At 42.0% G+C, this 13020-nt stretch overlaps 1 protein-coding gene across 1 annotated transcript in view; it reads left to right on the top strand.

Annotated features, from left to right (window-relative positions):
* ALK (ALK receptor tyrosine kinase) overlaps positions 1-13020 on the top strand; it is a 302903-nt gene that overhangs the window by 263869 nt on the left and 26014 nt on the right. The window contains exons 13-14 of the mRNA XM_058801239.1: positions 6549-6711; positions 10918-11068. Coding sequence (XP_058657222.1) covers positions 6549-6711; positions 10918-11068 — 314 coding nt within the window. The remainder of the gene's footprint in view (positions 1-6548; positions 6712-10917; positions 11069-13020) is intronic.

Raw genomic sequence — 13020 nt, 5'->3', positions numbered from 1 at the left:
AGGTATCTGCAGAATTGTATTTTTGTATTATGCATCAATTAACACAGTAAATAACAGCCCAGTGCCCCCCCTCCAACAAAAGTAGCATTTTGAACAGTGATGGAAATGTTCAGACACAACAGTGGGATCTCACAATATGTAGGTATGAATTTCTTTATTGCAGTGTTTACACTTGCTTTCTCTGTAGGATTGAAAATAGCAACGGTGCAATACTGAAAATCAGCATGCAACCAGATACAACCTAGCAAAGTTGAATTGGCATAATTGCTCTCCAGAGTTAATCATGCACTTGAAATAAACAGGGCAATTCACAGGTTTCAGACCTACACTTCAAAGCTGCTCACTCTTAAGAATGGCAGTTTAAATTGTACAGAAACTGCTGTAAATCTCAGAAAATGTTTTAAATAATTTTTCCACCTCCACCCAACTTGGTCTTTGTTATCTAATGTGCATTTCTACCATCCTTTGTAATTATGAGCAAAAAGAAATCCCAAAAAGGTTGCTAGCATGTGTCACTTAACACCCTGTATGGAAGACTCTTTGTGAATCATAAAAGGTAAAAGAAATTTGTTTTCTTCATGCTGCTTTGTTAGTGCCTGATTTCAGAAGGTGGCAAAAAAACAAGGTGTTCTCATTGCTGTCCAAAGTCAGTAATGCTCTTACCCTCTTACACTGACCACAATTTCTTACAATAATGCCCTGAGAGTGTTCCTTATTTATAAACTCTTAAGAAATGTCTAAAGCATGAATCAGGCTTTTGAGTATTTCTTTGAAATGATACTCAGGATCAATCAGGCATATGTTTGTCATCACTGACATGATGCAGATGCTCCTCCTGTTGAACTGAAAGACTTATCCAAGTCTTCCACTGCTGCCCTCATTCAGAAAATAAAGATAGAAATAGTAATTCCAGAAAGGGTGGAAAAGCCGACCTCTCTTAGTCTAGCCATACCTCAGTAACTGGTTCTTGTATTGCTGGCAAGACTCACTAATTTCTGTGATCATTTTATAGCCCCTTAATAGCATTTTGTAGACACACTTAACAGGTATGGGACTGTGATTGTGAGCACAACCTAGTTCTGCCATTTACCATCATCTTTCAACTCCTGCGCCATTAATCTCTGGCAAATTCAATCCTGGGAAAGGTAATAATCTCCAATTACTGCTCACAGAACACTGTTAAATGCCAGAACCCAAAGCAAAATTGAAATCCTTACCTCACTGAGCATGTTTCTTATGTATGCTTGTAGTGTATTTTTCCCTACAGGCTTCCAGCATGGACCACTGGAATTATTGGTAATGCATAACTGAGATTGCTCACGCACTGAGTAAAATCTTCAGCTCTCCACACAACCCATGGGGCCAGTGGCAGCCAAATGTTAGTGAAGATTATGGTGGGCAGTTTCCTGTAAGCCTCTGATTTCCCATGTTGGCCAAATATTGCCAGGCAAGGGAAGCTTGTGGAAGTTTTTACAAATAGATGAAGAAAACCTTCCACTTGGTCATGGCATCAGGCTTGATGGCATCTGCCTGCGACAAAGAGGTAAAATGGACTCTGTGAGGAAGAATTAATAGCATCCAAAAGTTCGGCCACTGGGGTTCTTATGCCTCTGAAACAGGAGAATTTACAGCCCTCATTAATGTGGATTTTTACTCTGTTGGAAGCAGGAATAGCCTTTTGGTCTGAATAGAGGTTGTCACAGCAAGTACCACAAACTGCACATTGTTTTAAAGCACTGCTGCATTTCATTAGCATGTTACTCTAGGTTCCAAAATAAGCCAAGTACTATGGTGCTTGGTTGGCAATTTGCTCAAATCACTAAAGTCGTGGTTGGCAGTGGGTTTAAACTAGGTTCAAACCAGCTTGATTTGACAAATGCCAGTTAATGCATTTAGACCCTTGAGGTATAGCCAGAATGCCTCTGTCTGTTTTGGGGCATGGAGTTTGTGAGCTGTACACGTGCCAGTGAAATTGCTTTCTATGTTAGAAGTACAAATGTGCCTCAGGCTTTGCTCCATGGTTTTCTCTTCAGTGTTGCTGGTTGTTATTTGCAGCAGTGCCTGCAGCAGCATTGCCTAGGGCTGCAAGTAGTATCAGAGCTTCTAACAAATCAGTCATTTTAAGTCTTGTGGGGTTTTGTTCATTTTGTTTTCCAAGAGCAGGACATTACTCCCCTCTTGCCGTGGCTGAAATCCAGCACCTTGATTGCTGTGCATTTCATATATCTAGACAAACTGTGTGAAACTAGAATTTCTGCTGTGCAAAAGGATGAGCAACTGTGTGTGTAAATATATCAGTCCGTGAATTCATTATGGAAAGAAAAGTTATGAAGGAAGAAATTTTTTTTTTCAATTGTTTTAATAGAGCCAAAAATACAGGTTTTTTGCAAAATATTGCTTCTGGGATCTTGCCAGTTGTTGGGGGGCTTGCCAGGGAGCAGGAGGGCAGGTGAGTGGGTGAACATCCAGAATGTTTATCTTTCTTCTACCGTGTTTCTTTTAAAGGGGAGGATTCTATCAAATTGAACTGATGTATAAATTACTCACTGAAATGTAGTACTCCGATCTGAATCTCCAGGTTCGTCCCCCCCTCCCCCACTTTAAACAGATATTTCCATTTTTTAAACCTGGGTAGCATCTTGCAACTACCAATTGCACAATATACAGGGACCCTACATTAAACTACCTGTTGTTTCTTGCCATAGGAATTCTGAGCTGTTTCTGAACACTGGGTATGTGCAACTTGTGTGAAGTTGGGCAGAATTCCACAATCTGCTGGTTTTTGAGAGAGGTTTAGCCTGGAAAGTCCTGCTGTTCTTCCCCCAGTGCTGGCAGTGTTATCCTGCCACACACTGCAGAAGGAAGGAGGGATGTGTTTTGCACCATGAAACAGACCACAGCTAGTCACAGATGGAAAAAAATCTATGCTCCTCACCAAGCTACTTAAGGATTTTCGATTCACTGCTGCTGCCTTAGTCTTTGGAGATCAAAATAATGCTTCAAACTGAATTACTGTAAACTGCTGTGGCATGCAGCAACCTGTAGAAATGCTCTCTCCAAGCTCATAAGACATGCTGCAGTCATTTCTAGAATCAAGAGAAAATCAATACTTTGCATGGAGTGAAATCTTACTTCTAAAAAAGCAGTGGTGGGTTATTAAGGCAGGCGGTGCTCTGTTTTGCTGCTGGCTTAGAGGTTTCAGTCCTTGGGCTGTTGTATCTGCACACTGAGAATTGGCTTTGTGAAATGGTGGGGAGGGGGGAAGTGTGGGGGTTTTAGTCTTTATCCAGAATTGTAACTAAGATCCATCTGTCCTAATTATCTTGAAATGAGGGGCAGCTTCTTCCTATGTCATATTATGTCCCATTGGATTCAGTGACAAAGCTGTTCCATGTTGGACTGGCTTCCAGTATTTATAAACAGGAGTAGGGTTGTTTGCACATCAGTGCAGCAATGACAAATGAGGAGATCATGCAACATCTGGCTGTAGGTTTTACTAAAATCCTTGCTGGTTTAAATCAGGTGCAGTCTCTCCATGGACTTCACTTGGGCCAGACTCCCTGCTGTAATGTTTTGGGCAAAAATCACTTCCCAGCTCTGCTAGTTCTGAAACACATCTTTTCCTGCTCTTGTCTACCTGAATAAAGCAAATAAATAATCTTGCTAGCACTGGCTGCAGCACCTGCAGAATCTGGGAGGCTTCACAAACAATCTTGTATGCACCACTGTATCCATTGCAACAGGACCACTTCAGAAATCCAAGATAACACCTCCTGTTCTCGGTCATCTCCAGGTTCCATTGTACTCCCTGGCATAACATATCTGTGGTTTTTCATTCCCCATTCTCTCAAGCTCTGAGAAACCAGATTCTAAAATCTTAGTGTAGATTGACTCATCTCAAATTGCCAGCAATGTCTGCCATTACTCTGATACTGCCTCTGCACTGGAAGTGAGCCCCCTCTAGTCTGCCCTAAAGGCAGAAAATACAAAAGCTGTTCTGGTTGCTTCAGTTCAGAGTCTGAAGGTGTAAGGTCTACAGCAGAAGGACATTCTCCTTCTGTTCAACCAGGGCTTTTAAGGAACCGGAGGGCCATTTCAAAGCATTTTGGAATAAGATGTAGTTCACTGATCCCCAGTTCCTGGAACCCAGTGGGAGCCAAGAGCAGCCAGTTTCAGGTCCAGCTGTGCTGTGTATTGTGGAATCATCTAGAGATAAGTTTGCCAAGGTCAGATAGGCAGATACCTAGGGAACATGTATTATTTCAAGGGACTAAATCAGAAATGTAAAGCCTAACCATAGCAGCAGTCTGCACATGCTGTTGTCTGTCCTAGGTTTTATCACCTCCAGTTTTCCATTTTGATTCTCTCATGTTTTGGGCTTATTGTCTCCTTGAAGGTCACCCACATCTACCTTTGGGAACATGTTTGATATTTCACTGGAGACATCCAAGTGGCTTCTTATTGTTCCACTTACCTGCCTGCTTTACTAAACATATGTTTCAGTGCAGGTGGCTCAGCCCGCTGGGGTATTGCAATGTTAAATCACTGTGATAGCTGACAGAATGAGTCTCTCATCTTCCAGCTACTGTGGGATTTTCCTTTGGGTTTGGGGTGGGATTTGCAAGGATAAACACAAGTAACTTCTGGTGCCAAACTGTTCAGAGCTACTGAAGCATTTTGCTTTAGTAACTTCTAGACCTTTCTTCCTTAGATGCCTTTACCCTCTTATCTGTTGTTTTGGGGGTACATCAGAAGCACAGGAAGAGAGGAAAATTATTCCATTTGCTGTCTAATAATTTTAAGATTTCATACTGCCACCCACTGCAGAAGGATTGGAGAAATAAGTGAAATTAGTATGTGAATAAAACAAGTAACCGTGACAAAATCTGTAGAGGACCCTTGCAGGGGAGTTTTGGAAAGGGGTGGCAAAGATTTTTCAGAAAGATGGGATTGTTCTCTCAGCAGAATTTGGATTGGGAATTTTTTTTACAGAATGGTAATTTTGCACAACTCTTGATTACCAACATTTTCCAGAAATACCAGTTTCTGTATTCCTTAAAGTTCTGTCAAATTCTTTGATCCATTTCATTCACTGATCTCTTTTTGTAAGAATGAATTTAGCTGATCTTCAGGATTAGTTTGTGAAAAGGTAATTCACACTTTTTTTCTGGCAAAGATAATGTGTTTTCTTGTATTTCTGGAGGGTGAACCTCCCCAGTAACAGCAGTGGTGGAACCTTTGGCCTTGCTCATCCAGACCCGTGCAGACCATCATTTCTAAACCACATCAGCTTAGACAATAGCTCTGGATTCCAAGAAGCAGGTCAAGCTAATCATAGAACATCCTAAGTTGGAAAGGATCTGCAAGGATCATTGAGTCCAACTCCTGGTCACTGAGTCCAATTAATGCCCTGTCTGAACTATTCAGTGTCACCACTGAAGGAATCTGCATGTGTGGCATTGCCTTTGTGGAAGCTGGTGGAGAAATGGTGCCCTTTGAGAAGCCTTGGAAAGCTGACTGGACCAACATAATTTATAGAAAAACCTTGAAATTCCAAATCTTTTATATTTAATGGCAGTAGAACTACCTAGTGGAGTTTACTAGATTGTGTATATTAGATAATTAATAAGTATGTTTGATAAATCATGTCATGTTCACAAAAAATGTTTTGTCTGCTTATTTACCATCTAGATCTTATTTTTGATTATATATTATGTATTTCTATATACTAGAAAATAGGACAAGGTGGGTATTACAAAAGCATTGTGGTCTTGAGACTGCAATGCTTCTAAAATGAATCTTAAAGGAAAAGGACATAATTGCCACCGTCATGTATTCAAATTTTAAAATTTAGATTTTTTTGAAACACAAATTAACAAAGCCTAGTTCTAGAAATCTATTTGTACAGGATCAGTACTTCCAATTGATGAAAATGGCTGTAATAGGAAGGCATTGATTTACACCCACAGATCTGGCCTAGAAAATGCAGAGCTAGATGCTTCTTTTACAGGCCCCAGTCAGGTGTTTTGCTTTCTGAAGCTTAATTTGAGTGTCCTGTGAGCAAACAATTATTCAGAATTCAATTAATCTATTGTTATGTTTTAATCACTGTGATGGTGTTGTGTTTACAGGTTTTTATCTAATTAACAGTTACTTTCCCGTTTAAAATAAATTCGATAACCATATGTCTCTAGAAACTGAAAGGGCTGGAATGCACCAGCCTTGAGATTATGAATGAGCACTTAACAGCCCAGACAGCAGAGCCTGAAACTGGGAGGACTCTTGGATTTTTCTCTGCTCTGTGCTCTTTGCCTTTTTGAGCCTTAGGAAAAATAAAATTGTGTTTATTGTTGTGATGGATTTCTAGAGATGTCAGTGAAAAGCTGTCAAATACTGAGGCACACAGGACTATGAGACTTTTAAAATAATCCTGGGGGATTTTGTTTGGGTTAAAACCTCAGGGCCGGGTTCCGCTCTTGGTCCAAGAAGCAGAGCAGCTCCTCGGTGCTTGGGCGTGGGGTCATGCTGTGCTGGTGTCCTCCTTTCAGATCAGTGGCTGTTCACAACCTGTGGGGCCAGCGGACCCTACGGCCCCACCCAGAGCCAGTGCAACGATGCCTACAGGAACTCCAAGCTCAGAGTGGTGGTGGGAGCTGAAGGGATCCTCCAAGGCATTCAGATCTGGAGAGTTCCAGCAACCAACACGTACAGGTAAGGGAGCTGTGTCTGACTGTCGTGGTGTATCTGTGTTCAGGACCATCCAAGCTGCTGATACACGCCAGGCAATTTTGAAATATTACATTCAGAAGTTTGGCCACATCTGCTGGGGTTTTACTTATCACTGAGCCTGTGATTTTCAGTCTCTCCCATCTCAGATTTGCTCCCTGGAAGATGCAACTTTTTTGGTGAAAGAGAAGAAACTTTCTGAGGCAGGCAGATCTTTAGCCTGAATGGTCACAGGTTGGGAGAGCTCCATCAGGAGCTGAAAATGAAGCATTTTCACGTCCCCAGACCCAAGATGAATGCATTTCCCATTTGGCATTCATGGAGCCCTGGGTTCAGAATGAGTTTTTCCCACCGTTCACTTGGTGTGGAAGGCACAATCATATGTCAGCATTTCTTATGGGCCAGCTTGCATCAACCTCTGCTCAGCATTTTCACTTTTTTGAATCTAGAGACAGCAAGTTGAGCTTGTAAGCCTGGCTTACCACAGTGGAATTGATTTTGGAAGGCAGCCACCTAAATGGTAGGCTCTGAGATAGTGAGGGTTCTAACACTTAAATCCCCCTGTGGAGTTGTTTTCAAAGAGAGGTGATCAGATATGGTTCAATGCTACTTTATCAGATTTTTACCAATCATTTTTTCCTTTTGCTCTTTCTGGGGAAAGAAGTTCAATCAAAGTGTAGTTCAGTGTATCTGAATGGTAACATGAAGCCATTACATGCATCATTTTGTAAGCAGAGCTGTCAGTTTGAACCAGTGACTGTCTAGAGGTGGTTTTCATGCAGCATTCCATATTGAAACCAATGATGGTGTCTTGGATTTCAAAGCAAAACATTCAATTGAAGGCTTTGAACAAATTTCAGTTACAATTTTTTTATCGCATCTCTTTTTTTTTTTTCTTTTGTATTGAAAAAGAATGCTAATGTTGAGGCCAGGTGTCAGTCTCTTAACAGAGGTCTAGGGCAAAGCAGTTTTGAGAAACTGGCTGGGCTAGGCACAAGTTCTGCCTCAGTGCCTATTCCTACAAGGATTTATGGCTATGCAGAAAACATTAATGATACTTTACCCAGCTATCAACAAGGAGCTGCCTGAGGTGAATAGAATTTTTCAGAACCAGCATTCAGTAAATATGGTTATAAAGTACAGCCCAAAAATGAAGAGGCAAAACAGCCCAAAAGCTTACAGCGCTGTCATTTCTTTAATATAAGAGTCCAAGAAGAGCCAGAATTCCTGTGCAACTGTAGGCTGATTTTTTGCTGCACAATACAACCCCTGGGCCCTGCAGACATGACTTGTCTATTTAAGTCCTATAAATGACCTATCAGACTTTTAAGTTCTGTATAGATAATAGATGTATAATGTCGTGCATAACATATATATATAAAGGGATGACATTCTCTTCTGCACCTCTTAAGGCTAAAGTAGAAAATTCACAGCCTGGGGAAAGCAGGAGGCAATTGTGGGCTTAAATTAACTTGACATCTTCCTGATTCTGGTCTGCTGAAGGGGCAGCAGAGTCTGCCAGTATAGCATAGCCCTAGGAAAATATCAAGTTGCAATATCAATTCCAGGGCTTCCCAGAGCCTGGACTTACTGCCTGTGTTTAGCTCTGCCCTGCAGTGCTGCTGCAGTGTGGGTGCTGTAAGTTTTCCTGATGGGCACTGCTGAAACACCTGACACAGGGAGAGAACCCTCCTGTGGCTGCTGGGCTCTGGAACAAGCTGGTGTTCTGCCATCTCAGTGTGTTTTACACTGTGTAATGTACACTCCTGGTAATTGCTCAGGAAGGATATTGATTTTGTGAACATGAGGCAAAATATGCGTTATTAAAATACAGACAGCTCAATTTTGCACAAACTAAGCACACCCAGAAAACCCCATCTGTGAAGGTCTGGGTAGGCTGCCACACACTGTAGTGCCCACGTTTGAAAACTGGAGCTTTTACATGCTCTGGTTCACTCTTACGAGACTTCATATTGTGTAACAATGAAGCTAAACATTATGAAAGAATATTTTTTGTTTCAGATCTCCTCCTAAGCATTCAGAAGGTCTGGTCATCTCAGTCTCATGACCAAGTATGAGAGAAGTTGGCTGTAACAAATTACACATTGCCATCCTTTAACCTGCTTCTTTCCATTTTTAAAGGAAGAGGTTTAGGTCCATTTTGCTGAGTGCCCCATTTGTGATCACTTCCACTGATGTGGGAAGTGATCACATCACTTCCTATGTGATATGATCTCTATGGTTCCTTTTGTGAGGTGGCACAAGAACACAGCCCAGTGGTGTGCAAAAAGGTGTCATTCTGAGTCAGCCAGGCTAGGCACAGCATTTTCTCATACTCTCAAGACTAGCTCCAGTGTTTCCCATAACCTGGATGTGAGGGTGCACTTTTTTCTCCAGCCCTGGTTTGCACTTTGCACATCCTGACCCTTTCTGAAGGTGCGGGCTTCTTTTGCAGATCCCACAAATGTCATAGTAAAAGAAAAGAAGGAAGGCAGTGGGAGGTACTCTGTGTTCTTGCTCTGAATGGGCTGAACCTTTCTTCAGGGCCAATATGGTTAAATGCCTTCCTTCCTCCTTTAAAAGAAAGGTGTTGCTAATGAAAGGGATCCTCTGAAGGTTTGAAGTCAAGATAATTGTTTAAATAGTGACACCTGTTTTGAAAAGGGAATGACTTCCACCTGAATATACTGGGTTTTATTTGTCTTCAGCCTTTGGATGAGGCCAGACTGGGTTTCCTGAGCTTTCTGGTATCACTGCTTGTATGCAAAGTCTGTTCTTACATGGAAAAGTATGGCCCCTACTGGCAGCCAATTAGCCCTGCCAGCTTGCTGTGCCTGGTAGTGCACCTCATTAGCCATTGCAAAATCCTGCAGTAAATCAACTCAGCTTTCAGATTCATGCAGCATCTGTTCAGGGTGGTCCAGTGCTGTGTCCATCACTTTTTCTGCTGGCTCTGGTACAGCCTAACTGCGGACTGATTGCTTTGGTTATCAGCAGTGGCATGAACATAATCATGTCACATTGCCAGGGTCTAATATGCTTTATGAGACACTGCCTGTTTGCAGGCAGGACTGTGCTGGGCAGAGAGCAGCCAGGTGCTGGAGGAAAGGAGGTGTTGAAGCAGAGCACCTATGCTGTGCCTGGTAGGAAGCTGAGAACCATTTTTGAGTCCTGCAGTCTCTGATTACCTGCTCCAGGTGGAATTTTGCTCTCACAGAAGCACATGGCATGCTACTAATGTCAGTGGAGAATTGCCTGCTTATTTCAGATCTAAACTGGATTGCTGTACCATCATTCACCTGCTCGGAAAGTTGAGTAACTCTGTGTTTTGTTTCAGAAATGTGTGTTTTATCATGGTTTTCTAAAAGTGCTTTAAAATCCTTTGCTAAAAGTTGCTTTATGTCCATTGTTAGAAAGGGAGAGGGAGGAGATGAGAAATACCGTGTCCCAGCCACATCTTTGGGTACAGCGGCAACAGCAAGCACCTGTGAATCTTGACTGTTTGAAATAAAAATCCCTTAACTGAGGCTGCAGCAGCCTGTGTGTAACCTGCCCACTCCTGGCTGGAGACAGGGAGATGTTCCTGATCACCATGAGCTTGGCTAGGGGGCTTTTGCCTTCCTTGTTTACTGCAGGTAGTGTCATCTCCATCTACTTTTCTTTCTGTATTCCTCTGGTCCTGGGAATAAGAGAGCTGTTTTCCATCTGGTCCATGCTACCAGGACCAGTTATGCTGTCTGCTTTCTCAAATCTCCCTCTGTCAATCTCGTGCTTAATGTTCTCTTTAGCCATATGTCCTGGTTTCACCAGCTCTCCTGCTTCTGTTCTTTCTCTTCCTTGCTGCAAACTTCTCAAGGATGTGCCTTCTGGGAAACAAGATGTGTTTCAGATATTAAAGCTGGAAACTGTACGGGCTTGCTCACTCTGTTCTCAGCTGTGTTTGCCCAATAATCAATGTGAAAGAATCTGTTTTGTAACTACCCAAGCTCACAGATTCAAACAGGGCAGAAAATCAGTCTTCAGGCTTTGGGTTTAGGTTTATTTAGAATGTCAGGTCTTCAGAGCACAGCTTTGTGACACCATGCAAAATGCTCAGGTGTGCAAAATGCTCAGTGCACAAAGGGGTTTGTGCCTCCTTCCACCTGCCTGGGACAAGCCAGGTGGCAACCTCTTGTTTTCTTTTTCCTGCAGCATCTCAGGCTATGGAGCTGCAGGTGGGAAAGGAGGGAAGAACACCATGGTGCGGTCCCATGGAGTGTCTGTGCTGGGAATTTTTGACCTCCAGAAGGATGATACGCTCTATATCTTGGTGGGACAGCAAGGAGAAGATGCTTGTCCTAGTGTAAGTGATTGCCTTTCTGTTTTGCCTTCATCCCTTCTACCAATCCATGGAGTTTTGTCTTTTTACACAAAAAAACACTGTCCTCAAGGGGTTTAGGGCTATAGGAGTCAAGAAATAGGAACAGATTTACTGGGAGAGCATGAGAACATGAAGCACCATGTCCCTGTGCTTGCTTCTTTTCAACATTTGGGCCCCATTGATAATACACAACAGGACTGGTCTGAGTATCTCAGAGCACCTGTGTGGGGGCTTGGAGACAAATGACAACCCTGCCTTCCATTCCTCTGGAGATCAGTCTTCAAGGCTGATTTTGCAGGGTTTTGCCCTTGTTCCACTATTGAGCCCAGCCCTGCCATTTTCATATGCTCTGCACCTCTGGAGATACCCATGTCACAGGGCCTGCTTGGTTATCCTCCATAGGGGAATAGGAAAGACAAATCAATCATGGTTGGGTCAGTCCTGATTTTTATGTTACTAACTAACCCTTGCTGCAAATGTCTTGATAGAAAGATGGGCACTATTTGCATGCACAGAAGTTTATTAATTGTTAAGTATTCTTTGGAGGAGGATGTGGGAATAGGACATTCTCATGGAGCGAACTGTGCATTTTCTGATGAAATTTCACCTGCAGGTTTGAACTGGACATTTAAATGATGTGCATTTCTCAGCTGATAATGGCTGGCATCCAAGAGATGAAAGCTTAGCAGTTTGTTAGAGCAGAGAAAGGTTGAAGGATATAGACAAGTAAAAGGGGTTCTCAAGGCTGGCTGCTGAAGTAAATAATGTTCAAACTAGAATTACACATTTCTACAAACAAACCATTAATATAAAGCCTTTTTGAAATGAGAAATGGCCTAACTCAAACGTCCATCCAGCCTCTTTAACTAGGAAATTCCAGCTGAGGGTAATATATGGACTCATTAAATTGCAGGCCACTGTAATCTTAGTGAGAATTTATTGAGTGCTAATGTAATTCTTTCATTGAGGCAAAGAGATTGCATTGACTTGTAGAGGGGACTTTTACTAGATTGGATTGTAATCAGTTATGTCTTTGCCATGAAGGATTATTTTTTTTGTAATCTAGTGGTTCCTTTGGGTCATTGACTTTGTCATTTTATTAATCAATCCCACCCAACTCCAAATCAATTAAGGAGAGGGAAAAAACAAGGAAAGGAGGACTGTTAGTTCTTTAGGCAGGTCTGCACACAAAAGGGATGCCACTCATTCTCTAGCAAACTTAGAATATATGGTGTGGTCAGCAGAATAATTTGTAATTTGAGTATGCTTTTATCAGGTTCTTCTTCCAAAAGAAAACACACACATGAAAGTAGAAGGAAGCAGAAGGTCAATCCTACTATAACAAATGTTTGTGCATTTTCCCCTAAAAGTGTTGTTGGTTTAGTAAGTTCAGTGTGCACTATATGTGCAATATAACAGGATAGTGTTACTGAGACAAAACCTGTGAAGAAAAATAGGCTAGAAGCAAAGTTTGCAACTTGAAAATGCTCACAGCAGGGTCCTGCTAGTCATGCACTTTAGTGCTCCAATTTTAAACCAAAACAGTAGTTAGGTCATAGTCCTGAAGTAGGTATAAATGATGGTTTAATGTTGTGATTGAAATCAGTTAGTGAATTCAGGGATTTGCCTAATACGGAAAGTTCACTGTGTTCAATGATAATTGATGGAAGGGAAAAAATGCTGAGTAGAAAATGTGGAGGTTTTTTAGTGAAATATTTTCATTAACATCAGAGAAACATTGCAGTCAAAGGTGGGATTGCTGCTCTTTTGGTAGGCATTGGTAGTTGCAGTAAAATTGCTGCTAAGATCATCAGGGGCTGCTTGGCCCACCCAACAAGAAATCAGGTAAACAAACTTGGGTTCTCTGCCATTTGGCTGTAGTGTGACACAGGACAAACACATCCTTGCCAAGTTACTCCCTTCCTCCACCTGTG

This window comes from Ammospiza caudacuta, chromosome 3 (genome assembly GCF_027887145.1).
Source record: "Ammospiza caudacuta isolate bAmmCau1 chromosome 3, bAmmCau1.pri, whole genome shotgun sequence".
Taxonomy (NCBI): Eukaryota; Metazoa; Chordata; class Aves; order Passeriformes; family Passerellidae; genus Ammospiza; species Ammospiza caudacuta.
The sequence above is the reverse complement of the archived record's forward strand: the minus strand, read 5'-3'. Positions and strand labels throughout refer to the sequence as shown.